The sequence below is a fragment of the Rousettus aegyptiacus genome, unplaced genomic scaffold (assembly GCF_014176215.1).
Source record: "Rousettus aegyptiacus isolate mRouAeg1 unplaced genomic scaffold, mRouAeg1.p scaffold_m13_p_8, whole genome shotgun sequence".
Lineage (NCBI taxonomy): Eukaryota > Metazoa > Chordata > Mammalia > Chiroptera > Pteropodidae > Rousettus > Rousettus aegyptiacus.
This window is the reverse complement of record NW_023416311.1, coordinates 5510168-5528952: the sequence shown is the minus strand read 5'-3', so window position 1 is coordinate 5528952 and position 18785 is coordinate 5510168. Positions and strand designations below refer to the sequence as shown.

At 58.8% G+C, this 18785-nt stretch overlaps 2 protein-coding genes and 1 long non-coding RNA gene across 11 annotated transcripts in view; 2 read left to right on the top strand and 1 right to left on the bottom strand.

Annotated features, from left to right (window-relative positions):
• Window positions 1-2280, top strand: part of NDE1 (nudE neurodevelopment protein 1) — a 39379-nt gene extending 37099 nt beyond the window's left edge. For 2 of the 3 annotated variants that reach the window (XM_016156955.2, XM_016156953.2), the window contains 2 exons: window positions 93-244; window positions 1042-2280. In XM_016156955.2, coding sequence (XP_016012441.2) covers window positions 93-244; window positions 1042-1135 — 246 coding nt within the window. In that variant the 3' untranslated portion in view covers window positions 1136-2280. Of the gene's footprint in view, window positions 1-92; window positions 245-909 lie in introns of all 3 variants that reach the window. The other variant, XM_016156956.2, reaches the window with a different exon arrangement.
• An 814-nt stretch (window positions 2281-3094) lies between these two features.
• MYH11 (myosin heavy chain 11) overlaps window positions 3095-18785 on the bottom strand; it is a 105673-nt gene continuing 89982 nt past the window's right edge. For 2 of the 6 annotated variants that reach the window (XM_036226205.1, XM_036226206.1), the window contains 15 exons: window positions 17452-17658; window positions 15955-16059; window positions 15714-15866; window positions 15245-15493; window positions 13602-13814; window positions 13052-13264; window positions 12679-12840; window positions 12249-12377; window positions 11911-11999; window positions 11390-11513; window positions 10869-11077; window positions 10038-10146; window positions 9779-9951; window positions 6305-6343; window positions 3644-3775 (listed from right to left, as the gene is read on the bottom strand). In XM_036226205.1, the coding sequence (XP_036082098.1) occupies window positions 6313-6343; window positions 9779-9951; window positions 10038-10146; window positions 10869-11077; window positions 11390-11513; window positions 11911-11999; window positions 12249-12377; window positions 12679-12840; window positions 13052-13264; window positions 13602-13814; window positions 15245-15493; window positions 15714-15866; window positions 15955-16059; window positions 17452-17658 (2166 nt within the window). In that variant the 3' untranslated portion in view covers window positions 3644-3775; window positions 6305-6312. Of the gene's footprint in view, window positions 3776-6304; window positions 6344-8426; window positions 8887-9778; window positions 9952-10037; window positions 10147-10868; window positions 11078-11389; window positions 11514-11910; window positions 12000-12248; window positions 12378-12678; window positions 12841-13051; window positions 13265-13601; window positions 13815-15244; window positions 15494-15713; window positions 15867-15954; window positions 16060-17451; window positions 17659-18785 lie in introns of those variants that run through there. The other 4 variants (XM_036226203.1, XM_036226204.1, XM_036226202.1 and 1 more) reach the window with 2 other exon arrangements.
• On the top strand, window positions 11507-17969 carry LOC107516823. Of its 2 annotated transcripts, XR_004952667.1 has the most exons (5): window positions 11507-11795; window positions 11961-12137; window positions 12319-12949; window positions 13235-14282; window positions 15275-17969. It is a non-coding gene; the product is annotated as an uncharacterized LOC107516823 (long non-coding RNA). The 2 variants fall into 2 exon arrangements; XR_001598383.2 differs by having other exon boundaries at window positions 11507-12137.

Genomic DNA, 18785 nt, shown 5'->3' with positions numbered 1-18785 from the left:
ACTTGGAGAACCACTGTTTTAGGTTCTTGTCTGCGTACAGGCTCCGGTGAGAGATGAGAGTGCTTGAGAGATGAACGCATATTTCTCCGCAGGCGCTGGAGTCCAAACTCGCATCCTGCCGGAACTTCGTGTATGAGCAGTCCCCAAACCGAACAAGCGGCCTGGGCTCAGGACGGGGGAGCAAGAGCAGAGAGGGCGGCGACAGACGGCCCGGCAGCACCAGCGTGCCTCCGGGAGACAAAGGGTCAGTACCTTCTGCCGTCACTCCAGGCGGGAGCCTCTTACCCCACCCAGGACCATTTTTCAAAAGTTGCAGGATTATGTCAGTGAACCAGATCCTTCACTCCCATCCCTAGAGGCAGAGTTAGGTGGTGTCTTCTGTTTGGGCAGATGGCCCCGGAGAGGCTCCCGTTTATTATCTGATCCTGCAGCCCGGTCCCTCTCGCTGTGGGAGTGTCCTGTATAAATCGCTTTTTTGGGACTTGAGCTTCAGACACTGCTCTGCTTCCCCCAGAAGAGGATTTTTTTAAAAAGTCTCTTTAGAACCTTCAGGAAACTGGCACTAGGTTCCAGCCAGACTCGGTTCCTGAAACCAGTCCCAGAGTGGAAAACACAACTCTGGTCTCTAACGGCTTCATTAAATCAGGGCAGCTTCTAAAACAGTCAAAAAACAAAAACCGACTATTTTTTAAAAGATGTGCCACCATCTTACTGGACCCAGGCCACATACATTTGGTGGGTCTGTGGCACAGAGGACAGGAAATGAAGAATCGCTTTCCACGGCATGCACGTAGCCCCCGGACCTTTAGAAGGGGTGACTTCAGAGGGTCTTCTGCGACCGGCTCTTTGTGTGGCCTCGGGAACGTCAGAGCTCGACGCCAGTGTCCTGTCCTTTTCCTCGTTTCACAGGAGGGAAAGTTGAGACCCACTGAGACCGCGCCTGCCTCGCGACACTGTTCACCCCCATGACCTGGTGGGCCCTGAGGCTAGTCAGTCGGAAACAGCTGTCATGCCGCCTAACTTGGTTTGCTCTGTCTGAAGGTCGGGGAAACGCCTGGAATTCGGGAAGCCGCCTCCCACTCTGTCCTCGCCATCGCTGCCGTCAGCCCAGGGCGTGGTCAAGATGTTGCTTTAGAAAGTCCACAGAAGCGAAGCTGCCGGTGTCTGTGTGAGAGCTGTCACCTGTCTTCTTCTCTTTACACTAGGTTTTTTTTTTTTTTTTCCTTTTTTTTAAGTTAGTCTGAGAACTACGAGTGAACAGTCACACTAGCCATTGACTGAGGCTGACGCCTGTGGTCCCCGTGAACTGTTGTCTCATAACCCCCAGCCTCCGTATCAGTGTGTTGCAAACGGACCCCCCTGGAGAAGGGTGCTCAGGTGTGCTGCTGAGGCGACCCTGTCATCTCGGGCTGACCCAGGTCCTGCTTGGGCTTGAGAGGTGGCGTGACTGTCCAGAGACGCCTCACAAATGGGATGCGAGCCGCGCCAAGCCCACCCCGGCCCCGCTCGGCACAGCACGGCAGCAGGGTCAGCACGCTGAGAGCACGTCGAGGGGCGAAGAGTGACGTGGGCACGAGCCTGCTCTGACAACTGTGGTGTAGTGTGCCTCCCACGCTTTTTAACCTGCCTCTCGCGGAGGCTTTTAGAGGTGTGCTCGAGTTTTAGTAAGTTCTGTGTGGACCAGGTCAGTGGAAAGTCTGTGTCCTCTTTAGATCTGACCCAACCGTTAGTCGTCCTCAGTCTCCACCCCTGGCGTGTGGGGGCGGGGACCTCCGTCCGCTCCAGGACCCCGAGGGTCACTGGGATGGCCTCTTAAAACGCAGCTTTTAAGAATAGGACTTCATTCAAGGCCAGAAGGACATAATCAGGGTGACCTTCAAATAAGATCACACCGTCACACCACCGGGGTGGTCGGGAGCCTCCTTGTCAGCAGCAGCAGACAGGAAGGAGGTTTCCCACGCGACGGCGTCTGTATGTACCTCTGCTTGTGCGAACTGCTGCCTCACGCTTTCCGTCACGTGTGAAGAGAACACAAATTCAGGAGCATGTGTGTGTGCAGCTTAACGACCTTCCTTTTGTTACTAAGTTCTTTTTCCAAAAGAACAGCGAAATAGCCTTGATTTGAAAATAGACTTTTTCAAGTGTTATTGAAATTCAACAGAGAATCGAACTTCAGCGCTCAGTTCGTTACCCTACCAACATTCTAACCCAGGTCGGTGAAAGATGTACTTTTACTTTTTTAAAAGAACAATAAAACCAAAAGAAACTACTTTTCACCTAGTTCGTGGTGGTGGTCAGTAAATGCTGCTTTGTTTGTGGTTCTGCATTTGCACATACGGTGGTGGAAGACTTTTTTTTAACCAAGGATATGTGGGGAAAAAAAAAAACATTTTAAATATTTCCCTTTAATTCAGCTCCTTAGAACTGCGTTTGCGACACGTTTGTGTGTGATTCAGGGTCTGTTAGCGTTTGGCCATTCAGCTGAGTCTTCTCAGTGGCCATGTTTCCTCCTTTCAAATCTGTATGAGCCCAGAGTTGGCTTATGGAATCGTATGTGCCAAGGAAGCTGTCTAGAACACTCGAGCCGAGGTGGGTAAGGGCCACGGCCTGGTTTAGCGTGGCCCTCGTGTGAAGAATGGCTTTTCCATTTGTAAAGGGTGGTTTAGGGAAAATAAAAGATGAAGCTGTGACAGGGACCAGGCGTAAACTGAAATATTTACTCCGGCCTTTGCAGAAAAAGTTCGTCAACCCCAGCCAGGCACAGTTGTCTGTTTTGACTTAAAAATTCAAGGAAATCTTATACTCTTCACATTGTGTACATACTGGTTTTGACTGGTAAGGCTGTTCTTTGGGTCACATGCTTCCTCCTTGAGCCTCGGACTGCCCAGCCCCTGGTGGGACAAGCCCCTCCCACAGACTCACTCCACATCTCTGTTCTTGCCAGGCGGGAGCTTGGGCAGTTAATTTATTTCACCTCCCCAGGCCTCAGTTTCCCTATTCATGAACTAACCCCGACTTCACAGGGTCGTTGTAAGGATCCAACGAGAACGTCCCCCATTCTTTTGCTCTAGAAGACAGAAAAGCCGACTTCGTTCTAGTGATTTATAACCTTTTATTAGTGAGAGTGTCCTCGAGTACAGTCGGGGTGCACGTAAGACGGTGTGGCGTTCCTGCTCTTACCCGCTCGAGCAGTGTCTCCTTTGGATTCAGGTGACTGACAAGGCACTGGGTCTCCGTGAACTGTGTGCGTCTGAGGCGTGGCAACCGGGACGGGGAGGGGGGGAGTTCTCAAACAAGGACCGACCCACGACCCTGGAAGGCACACAGGCTAGGGCACGGCTTGGGAGGGCAGTGGCACCCGTTTGGGTGACTTTCTCCCCATTTTATGTAAACCAAGTTGCCAGTGATTAAGTTACCGTGGATATATTTTTCTAAAAACTCAAACTCTCTGCACGATTCACGGGGCAGAGGGGGAGTGGGTGTGTCTGTGTCGGCTGCTGGTTTTTCTCACTGGGTTCGTCATTCAGAACTTTGACACCCTGGGCCCAGGGCGGCATCCGACGTTCATCGTGAGGGGTGTCTGTGATGTTCGGAATTTGAAAACGGGTCTCGACGGTGTTCTGTTTTCAGCAAGGCGTCTGTCTATTCACTGGCCTTGGTTCCGTTGAAGTCCGCGTCGCGAGCGTCCATTTCCTCATCAGAACCGTCCGCGTTTTCGATGACCCTGCGTCCTCCAGACCTTCGAGAGGGGACGAAGGAGGTCTCGTTTCCTCGCCTGCAGGTTTGAAGAAAGCACATGTTTTCTTAGGACAGAAATCGCCAAGGTTGGAAGAGACTTTTTAGAAGGGGCAGAAATCACCAACTCAAATGAGGCACAGGGGTCGGGGCTGAAGACGGCACATGCCAGCCAGTCCCAGGGGTGGTTCCACCCGGCAGCTGGGACGGGGGAGGCCGGACTCTGTGTTAACACTGTCTGGCCTGGTCGTCACTTCACGGCCCTCGGGGTTCTGATCTGCGGCGCCCCTGTCCCGTGGGTTTATCCGTAGCCCTGAGGGGCGGCTAGGAAAGGAAAACACCACTTCTCGTCCTGCCCCTCGCCTCCGGAAGGGAGGAGGGGCTCGAGGCAGACAGTGGGAAGGATGCGGAAAGGAGCGCCGAGGGCAGCCTGAGAGGGAAGCAGGGCGGTGCGGGCGCCGGGTGCATTCTGGTGGAGGGCCGTGCGGTGCCCGCCGCCGCCGCCGCTGGAGCAGACGCCTGGGGCCGATTCCCCCAGGACGGAGGTCTCGTCCGCGTTCTGCTCACCATGGCAGCCGCCGAGCGTGGCTTATGGTGGGGGCTCAGGGAACGTCTGTTGGACTGTTACTCCAAGGCATGGTTCAGCTCTAGCTGGTAGGACACCCCTTTCTGTCCTTACGGCTCCCGTCGCCCTGCATTGCCACCACCTGAGCCACCTTCGGGTGGCCCTTCAGGCTTTGAGTAGGAGGCAGGGCAGGTGGAGGAGTTAGATGCACCTGCACTTAACCTCCACGGCTCGGGAGAAACGTTCACCCCTGGTCAGTGACCACAGCACATAATCGTGTTGAGGTCTGGCCACCTGGTCCTGTTTGACCTGATTCCAAGGTCAGGTCTTAACTTCTTTTAGGATGTCTAAGCAAGCAGACTTTTTGTAAGAAAAATTACCTACTTCGCCACATAAAGGCCGGACAGAAAAGCCAGGAGGGTGCTTTAGTCAGAAGGTCAGCTTGGACAGGTAAGACTGGAGGCGGAGGCAGGGCCCAGAGGGTCCTGAGGGCTGGGAAGGGGAACCCCACAGGACCGGGCCGGGGGTGGGAGAAACCGGCTGGGAAAACCCTCTAGGCACAGCAGTGTTCCCTAGGGAAGGCTCAGGAATAAAGGTGCAGCCACCCACGGCCAGCGTGACTGGCAGGAAAGCCTCTGGGCCTCCCGCCCCCCAGCACGAACTTTCTGTCGCTCTGCCCTAGCGGTGACGTCAAATGTCTTTTTCTTCGATGCTGCGTTTTCCAGGAGTTTGGGTCAGAGCAGGCCCCAGAGGACAGGGCAGCGGCAGTCCAGGCATCTCTCCTGCCCTCCAGGTTCCAAGTCGGGCGGCCTGGGGCCAGGAAGCAGGGCCTCCCCGACACCCCCAGGCTCCCGGGGGCCCTATGTCCTGGCTAGAACAGCGTGGTTGCCAGTTGTGCTCCCTCGACCCAAGGAGGAAACTGTGCCCCGGTCACCGTGAGTCCCTGTGTAGGCTGCAGTCCCGCAAGCCTGTTCCGGCTCAGGTGTCTCTCAAGCTGGTTTCAAATCCTAGGCAAAGGTTGACACTAGAAGCAAGGGACCCGCTAAATATTTTCTTAAAGGGTCTGGTCCCAGACAATTGGATTCTATTGGTGTATTCAGAAAACTTATCCAAGGCTCCAGCGGGTCCCGCACTCCAGCCAGCCCTAGCATTCAGCCGATCCGTGACCCTAGACAGCTGGCAGGGGAGGCTGGAAGCCAGGGCTTGCCTGGCCTCTCGAGGAGGAGGAAGAGAAACCAGGCCCTAGCTGCCTAATTTCCCTGGGGAAGAAGCTGCTAGAATCCCAGGAGCTGAGACCTGTTCACTGTCTTGGGAAGGGCCTGTGCGCTTCCTGGTGTCCTGGGTGGCCATCCCCCGTCCATAATACGTGCCCGTGAGGCTTCTGGAAAAGGCTCTGCCGGACTGTGCTTGGCTCTGCATGGTGGCCAGCGTCTACCCTCGTGAAAATGCAGCTGGCAGCCAGGCCTTGCCGAAACCCCACACGGCCCGGCACTGTGAGGCGTTGCGGTGAGAGCTTATTTGGGGGCGGGGGTGACAAATTTGTGAATGCCCGACCGTGGGGGACAAGCTCCTGGGCTGCGGTACCACGAGCCTGTGCTTGTTAATCCCGATGAGTGGCCTGGACCAGCCTGGCCCGCTCTGCAGGGAGGCACCAGCCTGGAGCCGTCACAGTCGCTCACGGGGCGTCGCAGCCAGGTGAGCGAGGACAGCGCAGCGGAGTGTCCTAGCCGTGGGAGAGGGGCCCCTGGTACGCAGGTAAGAGCAGCCCAAGTGACATGTGCCTCTGAACTCGCAACACGCGGTGACAAGGACACTCTGGGTGCCATGTCATGCCAGAGCGGAAGCGGAGAGGAAAACGGGTCAGACGTGGGGCGTCTCGTTGAACTAAGACGTGCAAGGCTTTAGCTGCTGAACCTGAAGACACCGTGCCAGGGGCCAGCAAGGGGCGGGGAGGGCGTGGAAACTGTGTGGCACGCACGAGCCGCGAGGCCGCAGGCATGATACCTGGTGAGTCACTGCGGAGTGTCCTGGGGGAGGGGGCCCCTGCAACAGAGAGAGTCCCCGGCGGTTACCGTCGCCCCGGGAGCGAGCCCACTGCCGGCCTTTGGCGTCCTTCAAAGGCATTCGCCTCGATTAAACAGTTACGGGCTCTTTGAGTCAACCTTCCAGCAAAGCCCCTGAAGGCCAGAGCCCCTGGAGAGGCCGGGCCAGGAAAGGACAAGATGTTCTTTTAGGTCAAAAAGCAAATGTCCTTCTGAGCTTCATGTAGGACCGCGGGCGGCTTCGTCCCGTCGTGCGGCCCTGTGCAGGGAGTCAAGGCGTTAGGCCGAGCTGGTTCAAGGACCACGTGGGGCGGAACCGGAGAGTCCCGGGCGGAGAGCCCGTTGCAGGTCTCACTTTATCCTCACGCGGGGCCACTGCCTTGTGTGCCTACAGCAAGAAGGGGGAGGTGGACGCCTCCGGCAGCCCCTCTTGGACAGAACCGGCAGTGCGGCTCCCATAGGGACACCGGTCGGGCTCTAAGGAGGGCCTGTGTCAGGGTTCATGAAACTGAAACCTGCTTTGCACTTCCTTGTTCTCCGAGGAGCTGGCGAGGCCTGCCAGCCCCGCTTGGGACTCCAGTGCTCGGTGTTGGGTGCCTGTGCACCCAGGAGACTCAGAGGGCAGGAGAGGCGTGCCCGTCCTCAGCCTGCGTCATGTGTGTGTCCGCGTGAGGGCTGAGCACGGTCTGTTCCCTGCCGGCCCGTACGGCCTACGTGAGTCGGCTGTCTGGGGCGGAGCCCACGGGATGCTCCGCATACCCCAAGAACAGGGGGCAGTGACAGCAGTGGGGTGGGAGCTGGGGTGCAGACCGCCCCGCCCGCACAGCCCCGCCGCTGAGAAGGGGCAGTGTCACCAGCAGGGAGCGCTCTGGGGGTCTTTGTGGAGACGGCAGCTCTGCCATGGCAGTCAGCTCTGGGGGTCGCTCCCACGCCTTGCTGGACCCGAGAGGTCAGGTCTGGATTCAGTGCCATCTTGGGCCCACAGGCCTCTCAGCATGCAAGGACTGGGGGCTCCTCGAATCCTGGTACCCTAAACCAGCCACCCCCCCCACCCCGATGCACTGGTTCTCAAAGTCGAGTCCACATGCCAGGTGGTTTTGGGCTCGGGCATGGCACTGTCAGGTTACGGTTGTCATGATTGTCAGAGAAAGTCTGGTTGGTGCTACTGTGTTTGTCACTGCCTTTTAAACTGAGAAGTAGGCCACCAGGCCTAAGGTGTAATTTGTGGTCACAATAGCTAGAACATAGTTTTCTTTTCACTGTATTTAATCTCGTTGCGACCTACTGATGCAGGTGATGCTGGTTTAACTATTACAGGAGTAGTACTTAACACAGTTAAGTTTTTAAAAAGTCGAGTCAGCAATAGCACAGGTAGTAAGAAGCTAAGGCAGAATGGCAGAGTTGGTTGAGAAAGAGGCTGGAGAAACACAACTCTGACTCGATGGCCGAAGGTTTACTCGGCACCCCGCACAGCCCCAGACGCTGGTGGTGAAATAACAGGACGAGACCTCCGCTCGTGGGCTTGCAGCCAAGAGCGAAGGCAGGTTGCGAGGTAAATCACTGAGCAGCAGGTTACGTGGTGACAGGTGGGCAAGAGAACTGTAGGGCGTGAGGCTGGAAATTTTAGACAAGGTAACAGATGAGTGGACATCTGGAGGAAAGAGGCGGGGGTCAGCTATGCGGAGGGCTGGGGGAGAGCATCCCGGCAGAGGGTAGGTACAGCCAGTGCCAAGGCCCTGAGGCCGTACGCAGAGATCGCGAAGGGCCTAGTGCAACCAACCACTGTAAAGACGTTGCTTTGGCCCTGAGTGAGGAGGAAGCCATTGGCGGGTTCCGAGCAAAGGAGGGATGTGACCCAACTCCATTTAAACAGGACCCCCGCTGTCTGCTGTGTCGAGAGCAGACGGAGCCGGGAGGCCCACGGGGAGCCGGTGAAAGCTGTCCAGACGGGAGGGGAGGGTGGCTTGAACCAGGGTGGCGAGAAGTGCTTAGAGGCTGGACGCACAGTATCTTTAAGAGAAGTGACCAGATTTTCCGACAGACTGGAGGTAGCAGAGAAAGGAGCGAGAAAGCTAGAGAACGGCTGGGTTACTGGCAACTTTATTGTTCCACGTGCTGAGCTGGGGAGGACTAGGAGAGGTTTAGGGGGTGAAGGGGTTCGATCAGGGCTCAGGCTGGGTGTGAGCTGCCTGTTAGGTATCGAGCAGGGTCTGGAGTTCAGGAAGAAAGCAGGAAGTCACCAGCTGTCAATGGAAGTTTAAAGCCACAAGGCTGGCTGAGATCACCGAGGGAGGAGTGGGCAGGGCCACGGCATGCAGGCTTGGGGGTGAGGGGCTGGCAGAGGGGACGGAGAAGGAAGCCAGAAAGGTGGGGGGGACTCGGGTGAGGCTGGCGTCCGGGGGGCCCAGGGAGGAGGGACGGGCTGTAGCCCGCAGTGGTGCCGGCCAGGCCCCGGCTGCCCACTGCACTAGTTTGTGGTCAGGGGCTGCAGGGGGGTGGGGCTGAGGTTTTTCAGCTGGTGCAATGACTCCGTGAGGGAGAAAGCTGCAGAGGAGACAGGAAAGATTTCTGGAGCAAGGTCCTTGAGTAAACAGGGACAGGCCCAGCGGAGGGGGTGGTCTTAGCCGGTCAGGAATGGGGGGCAAAGAGAGGAAATGGGCGCAGATGTTGGGAGGTCGGTGGGGCAATGGAGCCTGCTTTCGATTCATGAGTTTCTGTTTTTTGGTTAAGTAGGAAGTCGTCAGCTGTGGGGAGGAGGGGCAGGGCGTGTCCGTCAGGGGGCAGTGGGGAGCAGGTGTCTTAGAGTGGGAGCCTGAGGGCCCCTCAGTGCGGGCAGCCCAGAACTTCCCGCAGGAAGTGGCGGCTCGGGTGTTGGCTTGTCTCACGCCATTTTGAGCCGCAGCAGGTGGGAAGTTGGGTTTCACGTGGGCTGTTTGAACCAAGTGAGGACAACAAGGAAGAGGGGGTCCCAGTGTTGAGGAGGTGAGGAAGGCTGACGGCGACCACTGGGCGGGGGCTCGGGGAGGGGGTGAGACAGGAAGGGGGCAGGATGCGGTGCTCGGTGGTCACATGAGGTGGTCGCGGCCTGGGGAGTGGCAGAATCCCAGAGGAGAGAAGGTCAAGGACTCGAGGCTGGAGGAGTGTGTGAGAACGAAGGTGCTGGGGGCGAAACCTCCAGGGGACCAGCGGGCAGGAGCCCGAGGGGCAGGGCGGTGCCCGCCCGCCTGGTGCGGATGCGGGGGGAGGCCAGTGGTGCCGCTCGACGCCCCGCAGGGCCCAGGCCGGTTGCTGGGGTAAAAACAACCATCTAGCCCCGAACGACAACAGCGCTGAGACCTGGCTTAGAGAAAGCGGGTGGAGAGCGAGGCAGGAAGAGGCCCGGGAGCAGGACAGGCCCGGAGAGGCGCCGGGGCCCTGGGGCAGGCGGCCCCCTCACCTGAGCTTGCTCTTGAGCGCGGTCACCTCGCGGCCCATGGCCTCGTTGCTCTCCGTGGCCTCGTCCAGCTCCCGCTGCAGCTTCCTGCGGTTGGCGTTGATGCGCTGGGACTCCTCCTCGGCCTCCTCCAGCTGCCGTTTGAGTTGCTTGACCTTTGCGTTGCCTTTCTCTGCCTGTCAGGGGGGAGGCCGGGGTCAGGGGTCAGGCCGGGGGGCCCTGAGGTGGCCTCCGGGCGGCCAGGGCCCGCGGCGCCGCGCACCTGCTCCTTGTACTGCTCGGCGGCCTTGCGCTCGTCCTCCACCTGCAGCAGCGCCTCCTTCAGCTTCTTGTCCTTCTGCTTCAGCGACTTGGCGGCCGCTTGCTTCTCTCTGCGCAGAGGGGGGGGTTCCTTTGCAGTTGCTGTGTGTGTCCCCGCGGCACCTGGCCCGTGGCGGGCCCTCTTCCCAGCCCCCACTCAGGGCTCATCCCGACACGTAGCGCAGTCGGATTCGGCCACGAAAGGGAAGCAGCCCGATACCTGCTCTAATGTGGGTGAACCCCGAAATCGTGCTCAGTGGGACAGGCCGGTCACAGGCCTCGCCTTGTGCTTCCTCGTGCATGAACCGGCCGGACTAGACCCGGAGACCAGGTACATGAGGGGTGGCGGGTCGGGGGATGGCCCAGGGGCACAAGGTTTCCTCCTGAGCTGCTGCCCTGCGGTTGACCGGGGCGGGTGGCCCTGTCTGCAACTGTACTAAAAGCCACTGAGTCGCCCACGCTGGATGGGGCTCTGCATCCGTGATCAGTGAAGCCACCACCAAACACAGCAGAATCGGTCGGAAGCCTCACGCTGTGAACTCGCAGCCCAGTCTTCCCACATTTTGTGCTGAATGAGTTGATTCGGGACTTTCTGTGTACCCGTTACCATGACATCCAGCAAACACAGGGTAGGAACAGCCTCCTGAGAGCAGCTGCTTTGCCAGGCCCGGCCCTGCCCTGCGTCCTCCGTTCTCCCGGCACAGCCGCAGCGCGGGCGCCGTGACTCACTGCCCAGCCAGCGCCGACGCCCGGGGCCAGGCCGGCTGTCCTCCAGGCCCTGGTCCCGCCCTACCTGGCCTCCTGCTCCACCTGCTCCTCCAGCTGTGCGACCTTGGCCTCCAGGGCGGCGATGGTGGACTTGAACTTGGACTTGACGGCGCCCTCCATCTCCTGCAGCTTGCTCCGGAGCTCCTTGTTCTGGCGCTCGAGCTGCTGCCGGGCACTCTCGTTCTTCTGAGCCGCGCTGCGCTCCGTGGCCAGCTCGTTGCTGAGCTGCTCGGCCTGGGGAGTGAGTGGGACGTCGGTGAGGCAATGGCAGGGACACCGGGGGGCGGGGGGATAAGTGGGGGTGCGGGGCACGCCCAGACCGACTTCTCCCACGGTCTCTGGCCTCCTGTCTGCACCCGGGTGTCCTCCCTCTCCAGCCACCAGCTCCCTCCTGGTCTTGCATCAAGGGTGAGCTCACGGGGCCGCTCTTCCGGGCGGCATCCCCGTGCTCCCAGACCCGGACCCAGTGTGGGGCGCTTGGACTAGAGCCTGTCTGCTACGGGGTGGATCCCACAGGCTCGCGGCCCCGCCCGGCTCCAGCCCCACCTGCTGCGTGGCCTTCCGGACGCGGTCACTCATGGCCTCCATGTTGCCCTGCTCCTCCTCCAGCTCCTCCTCCAGCTGTGCGATGCGGGCCTCCAGGCGGCGCTTCTCGTCCTGCAGCGTGTTCCTAGGGACACACAGCCGTGTCTGGGGCTGCCGGCCTCCCGGCTTGGGAATGCCCTCTCCTCGGAGCAGCAAGCCTTGGAGTTGCCCTCACTCATAGCTGAGGAGGCCAGGCTCAGAGAGGCTCAGAGACTTGCCCAAAGGCACACAGCTGGGAAGTGAGGGGCCAGGACCAGCCCTCATCTCCTCCCTGACGCCCCCACCATGCTGTTCCTTCAGAATCAATGAAAGTAGCCACACTCCCAAATAGGGTTTAAAACCCCTGAGACCCCTGTCACGAGCTCAGGTGAGCATTCTCTCATTTTCAGCTTTAACATGGGGGGCTCTAGAGGCGCTCCCATGAGCTGGCTCTCCATCCTCATGAGTCTGGCACCCCCTTTTCCTGCCATGTGGCTCCATACCTTCCGGACACAGTGCTGGCCAGCTCCTCGGCCAGTTCCTCCTTCTCCAGGTCTGCCTGTTTGCGAGCCCTCTCAGCCGCGGCTAGATCCTGGATGGTGAGGGGTAGGGAGGAAGGAAAGGGCTGGACCCCACTGCAAAGCCACCCTGCTCCTGGCACCAGGCCCCCAGCAGCCTACAGCCACCCTCGTAAAGGGCTGCACGTCCTCTGAGCTCAGAGGCCCTGCAGGTACGTCGGAGGGGAAGGCCGCATGTCTCCCCGGGCCCTAACTACAGGGGCCAGCCACGTGGAAGGCTGGCCGAGGCCGGGAAAGCGTGCGCAGCGGGGAGGCGGCCTGACCTCCTGCAGCTGCATGAGGTCAGCTTCTAAGCTCTTGGCTTTCTTCTCATTCTCTTTGGCCGTGGCAAAGATCTCGTCTCTGGAGGCGCGGGAGTCTTCCAGCTCTCTCTGGAAATCCTTCATCTGAGCCTGCATGAGACGACAGGAAGGACAAGCTCACAACCATGCCCAGCCCTAGGCTGCTCCACAACTAACCACAGAGAAGTCCCTGTCGCAGGGGCGTTGCCCGCAGCCTTGGGTGGCTGTTTGGGGGGTCCCCTCTTGGAGGTGCTAAGAACCAGTTCTGTGAGCTGAGGGCTTTGGCCAAAAGCCTGGTAACAGAGCCGGACCCAGGGCAGGGAACGGGCAGCAGCGGCGGGGAAGGCCTGCTGCTGCTGCTCCGGGGAGCCGGCCCCTCGCCCCCACCCCCCGCACGTGGGAGGGCACCCACCTGCAGCTTGCGCAGCTGCTTGATGGCCTCCTCCCTCCCCTTGACGGCCGAGTCCGCCTGCAGCTCCAGGTCTTTCAGGTCCCCTTCCAGCTTCTTCTTGGCTGCGGCCGCCAGGGCGCGCTGCTTGCGCTCGTCCTCCAGTTCCGTCTCGTACTCGTGGAGCTGAGCGGGGGAGAGACAGGCTGCTGCTGGGCTGGCTGCCCCTCGGACACTCTTCCCCGCCTCAGCCAGCATTCGCTGAGCTCCCACGGCGCGCGCAGCCACCCGCAAGGTGGGTTTCCTCATCCCCAGGTTGCAGGTGAGAAAAGTCTCCGTGCAGCCAGGAAGCGGTGGTGGACAGGAGGAAACGGCCCCCTCCCCCGCCCCCGCCTACCTGCCTCTGGAGCTGCCGCCTCTTCTCCTCGTTCTGCTCATCCCGGGCCTGCAGGTCGCGCTCGAACTGGCCCCTGAGGGCCTGCATGTTGACCTCCAGCCGCAGCTTGGCGTCTTCTGTCGCCTGCAGCTCGTCCTCCAGCTCCTCCAGCTGGGTCTTCATCTCCTCCATCTGGGTTTCCAGGGCCCGCTTGGACTTCTCCAGCTCATGGACCTTTTACACGAGGGTTGACGTCATGAAGATGGTCAGGCAACCCACAGCGACAGGCAGCTCACTGAGGTCAGGGAGATGGCTTTTGCCACCCGCAGGACGCATGACCAGGAGTCGAGACCAGCGCCTTCCTCTCGGAACCCCTGACCGAGACCCCACCCCCACGTGCTGTTCCCAGCCAGGCTCCATCTTTGCACCGGCCCAAGGGACGGCCTTCGATTCCCGATTATCACTTAACACAGAAGAGGCACAGAGCCAAGTGCCCCACGGACTGATCGGCAGCAGAGAGGGTGGCTGGTGAAATGCAGACCAGCAAAGACTTGGATAAACAACAACTTACGTTCTTGCCTACGTCGTCCTTGGAGCTAACCAGATCCTCCATCTCGGCTTTGAGCATCTTGTTGGTCCTCTCCAGCTCCTCCTTGGCTTCCAAGGCCTCCTCGAGGGCCCGCGCCAGAGACAAGGCTTTGGTTTCCTTTTCCCTGGCTTCTGCCTCGGCTCTGTCCCTTTCATCCGCATACTTGGAAGAGATGGTCTTCTCCTCGGCCAGCAGCTGCAACACAACGGAAGACCCAGAGGTGGCCGTTAGGCACGCCTGAGGTTCAGCTGCACTTCATGGCAAAGCCATGTGTCCTGCTGCATTTGTCCAGGTGCAGGTGTGAGTCATTGAGAAATCTATGGAAGCTGTTTGTAATAAGCTGGCTGTCTGACTTCTCCATCAGAGCCAGCGTCTGCTGAATCCTTGTGCTTTGCAGCCACTAACGCTACCCTCGGTGGTTAGAGCAGACCGCCATGGAGGGTCCCCTCCCTACCTGATCAAGGTGACGTTTAATCCTGCCAGAGGCCACTTACTCTTTTCTTCTCTCATGGCCTCATTGGGAAACGGTGAGTGTGTGGATGGAGCTGCACACACTCTGCTTGGAAAAGCGGTTCAAAGAGCACTCCGTACTGACGTGAGCTCATGTCCAGAGAGAACAGCACGTCACACCCGAAACTAGACTTCCATCATCAGCAAAGACAGGTAACTAACAGGCGCTCCCAAACAGCACCGTCAACACAAAAACCCTACACTGTGAGTGACAGGAACATAATAAAAGTGACCTCAGGCCCTCAACCCGGACAACAAAACAGCCCATGAAAAGCAGTGAGGACCAGCTGAGAGCACCAGGCAGGGACAGCCGGCGGGAAAAGGAGGAGCCAGCATGTGTACGGGAGCCGGGCACTCGGGGGCCCGTCACTTGCAAACCAATGTTTTCTAGATCCGAACGACATCTCTTAAAAGTCGGCATTTAGGAGTTTGGTCATACGGGTACATATGCATTTATCAGAACGCAGGGAGAGTGCATTTAAGACCTGTGCATTTCATTGTCTGCAAATTTTACCTCAACAGAAGCAAAATTATACTTTAAAAATCTCTCTAATACATGCAGTGCTGAGGCATCGAGGGGGAAGGTGTCTAGCATTTGCTTTGAAATGCATCTGATAACGTACGAACGACAGATACGATTGGTCCTTCTGAGCAAACACGTGATGGAATGAGTATGGCAAGATGTTAACGAGCGAACCCAGGTGGTAGATACACAGGTGTTCACTGAGCGATCCTTTCAGCTTTGCTATGTGCTTGCAATTCTTTGTAATGAAATATTATGGGACAGTGATATTTAAAAGGTAGAAACTGAATTACCTGGACTATCCAGTAGCCACTCAAATACCGACTGAATAAAATAAATAAACCTCGTTCCTTATCGGAGCCAGAAGCTAAGGCCTCACTGGGTCTGCAGATGGCCCTGTGGTAGCACCTGGAAATAACGTCCCAGCTGCCACGGCTGCCACTGTCCTCGCTCTGCCCTAGGAGCCCTTCTGTTTCGCAGTCACCCAAAGCCGGCCAGCTTGCTGTCGCCCCCAGCAAAGCAGGCGTGGGATGCCGGCACAGACCCGACGGCCCCGGCCACGTCTGCGAGCCACGGAGGGTCCCCTCCCCACCTGATCGAACTTCTTCTGCTTCTTTTCCAGGTTGGACACCAGTTGCCGCTGGTTGTCCAGATCGACGACCAGGTCGTCCAGCTCCTGCTGAAGCCTGTTCTTGGTCTTTTCCAGTTTGTCGTAAGCAGCGGCCTTCTCTTCGTACTGCTGGGTGAGGCCTTCGAGTTCCTTCTGGGACCTCTTCTTGCCCTCTTCCAGGGCCTCCACCGTGCTGGCGAAGTCCTGCAGCTTCTTCTTGGAATCGGAGAGCTGAAGAGGCAGCATTCAGAGTGAGGTGGGAGGAGGGCGGAGAGTCCCTCTCCCTGGCCCCAGACCCTAAGAAGCCGCCGCCTTCTTCCCATTGAAGAAATTCAACAGCAAGGGGAACCAGTAAGCCCAGCAAAATGGTGCCCAGGCTTCGCACAGTGCGTCCGCCCCTGAGCCACCCGGCGGGCGCAGGCCCAGAGCAGCAAGGGCACTCGGCCGGCACCTGGACGTTCAGAGTCGAGATGTGGCGCTCCAGGTTCTGCTTGGCCTCCATCTCCTCGTCCAGCTGTTCCTGCAGGCTGTTCCTCTCGTCCTCCAGCTGACGCAGCTTGGTGGACACGTTCAGCTTCTGCCGGGTTTCTTCTTGAAGCAGCTCCTATGAGAAGGACACGTGGAAGTCCTTGGACCCGCCGCCAGGAAGGCAGTACCCTGAGTCCCCCGGGGTGACGCGGCAGCATACACACCTGCGTGTCCTGGAGCTGGGACCCCAGGGTGGCCACTTCCTTGGCCAGTTTGATGGCCTTGCCCTCCGCCTCGCTGAGCAGCCCCGTGACACTCTCCACTTCGTTCTGCGGGTGCAGAGACACTGGTTAGTTGCAACTTCTAGAACAGGGTCCTCTTTAAGCCAGAGGAACCCTGTTTACTCACGTGGTACCTACCGACTGAGAAGTACCCATGAGCTCGGGGGCCTGATTGCGGTGACTCCATGGCCCCCAGGGAAGTGCATCACCTACAACTTGGGATCCGTAATTCTAAGAAGCTGTTCGAGCCCCGGACTCTGAGGACTGGGCCCTGGACCTGCGAAATCTATGTGGATCCTTGATCCTTGCCAAGGTCGGCATGGATGGGGCAGCAGGTCTCCAGATACCAAGATACCCTGGACTCGCCCCGCAAGGCTGGAGAAGAGGATTCGGACCGGACGGCACCTTCACTTCCGAGCGGCCCTGCCCCCACCATCCGTCCCTCCCCCATCTCTACTCTTCACCCTTTTTCTGACTTTTAGGGCCAAAACCAAAGATGCAGACGCCAAAGGCGAAAAGCCCTCTACTGCTTTCTCTGCCTTTTACTCGGGCCCGGTGTCTGAGCAGGAGCTGCCGGCCTACCGCCTGTCCTCGCGTTTACAGGGAGGACATAAACGGTCGCGACTGTACGCGTCCAGGACGCCGTGGCGTGCGGACGGCAGAAGCCCTGCGCTCCACCGGGTGTGCACGAGCCACGCTTGGTACCTCCCCTGCTCTCAGGATGCGCCGTGAGCGCACGGAGTACCCATTCAGGAGTCTGGCCTTTGAGCCCGTGAATGCACAGTCAGGCCAGACGTCTGTGCAAACCTAATTAAGACGAAAGTACACAACTGTGTCATCATTCCCCAGCTTAAAACCCATCGGTGGCTTCCTTGCACTCAGCGTAAAGACCAGCGTACATATAACAGGGACTCGAAGGCTCTGCGTCACCTGGCCACAACCTGCCTCTCTAGTCCCATTTTGTACCAGTTTCTCCTTGGCATTTAGCGCCACTGGCCCTGCGTGATCTAACTTCCATGTACGCCTGGGCACGTGCTGACCCCCTGCTTGGTAGAGTGGTGCTTATCTGTCAGACTCTGTCCTTCCTTCGGGAAGCTTCTCCCAGTGCCTTCCGTGGGGCGGGCCCTCTCGTTTACACTCACTGCGGCGTGTGCAGCCCTGTCCAGCCCCGTTTCACACTCATCTGTGTGGTTAGTAACGAACGGCCCTCCCTCCGCCAGGCTGCAGTTCCCTGGGCGGCGTCTGGCTCCTCCTTTGCTAGACTAGACGTGGCGCCCGGCCTACGGCACGGACGCCGCGAATACTTGGACGAACAGATGGTTTTTAAACATCATAAAATGGACAGAGGGACCGTCCCCAGAGGAGCGTAACGAGAGAAAGGACTGGCTTTGCAGAGACGTGCCCCCCCCCCCCACCAGGCCACCCCCGCGGCGGCCTCACCTGCAGCTTGTGGACCTTGTCGCTGAGCTCGGCCCGGGCCCGCTCCCCGTCGCTGCACTTGGACTGCAGCTCCTGCAGCTGCGCCTCCAGCTTCTTCTTCTTGTGCTCCACCTCCTGCTTGGCCTGGCTCAGGCCCCGCAGCTCGCCCGCCAGGTCTGCGTTCTCCTTCTCCAGCGTCTGCTTGTTCTTGTCGAGGTTGGCCTTGGCCTGTCCCAAGAAGCAGAGGGCAAGGAGGGCGTCAGGTCGTGGCGGGAGAGCTCGGCCTCCGTCCTCGTCCCTTCCCCTCCCCAGGTAGGTCCCGGGACCTGGGACCTGTGCGCGCTGCCCAGGCTGGGATGTGGAGGGGGGAGGGGAGGGCGCAGAGCCACCGGGAAGACTCCTTGGACTCCTCCTCAAGCTCGGAGGTCGCAAACCTGCATCCCACGGGCAGCACCCAACCTGCTGCCCTGTCCCGTCCAACCCTTCATTACTTCTTGAAAAGTAATTGCCAGATTTTAATAAAGGAATGTCACCTAAAACTCTGGACTCCCAGCTTCTCTTTTAAATAATCAAATGTTCTGTATCACAATTGCGGTGGTGGCTACACAAATGCATACATTTGTCAAAATTCATTGGGTTATACGCTTAAAAGTGGAGCTTTTTATTGCATACTGTATATACCTCAATAATTCTGACCTTCAAAAAAACTAAAGACCTAGAAACAGGAGTCTTGCCTTCCTTCAAGGCAACAAGTAGCAGCTGGTCCAAGTCACAACCCGCCTGGCCCCAGGCCCCGCCAGCCCCCCTCGCCACCACAGTCATCGTCCGTCACACACTGACGCTCGTGTGATGGTTCAGAGAAAGTCATTTCATCGAACGGGCTCCTGCGGGCACTGAGTTTCCCTAAGATAAAAGGTGTTTGGGGCGAAAGCAGGAGAGACGAAGGGGCTTCTCCCAGGGCCGTAGGGGGAGAACAGAGGCGAGAGAGGTGTGTGGGTCCCCCGGGCAGAGGGAACAGCACTCGGCCCCCCCAAAGCCCCTGGGAAGGCCCCGCGGTGTCCAGGCAGCCGCAGAAGCCGGTCGTCTGCCCCAGGTGTGACTGCGCTGTTGGGACTTAACATAGGGACAAGGCGCCTCTTAGGGACAATGGCGCCAGTTGATAAGCAAGGGAAGCCTCAGGGGACCTGGGCTCCCCAAACCTTTAGGCCAGAACAGTGGCAAGTCCACGCGTGTGAGGGAGACGGTAGGGATGACAAAAGTTTCCGCAACGAGATGAAGGGGCCTGGGTTTCAGGTCCACACAGAGCCGTTAGCGTGAAAACACAGACGGCCCTGCGCACCGCCGCCCGCGTCACC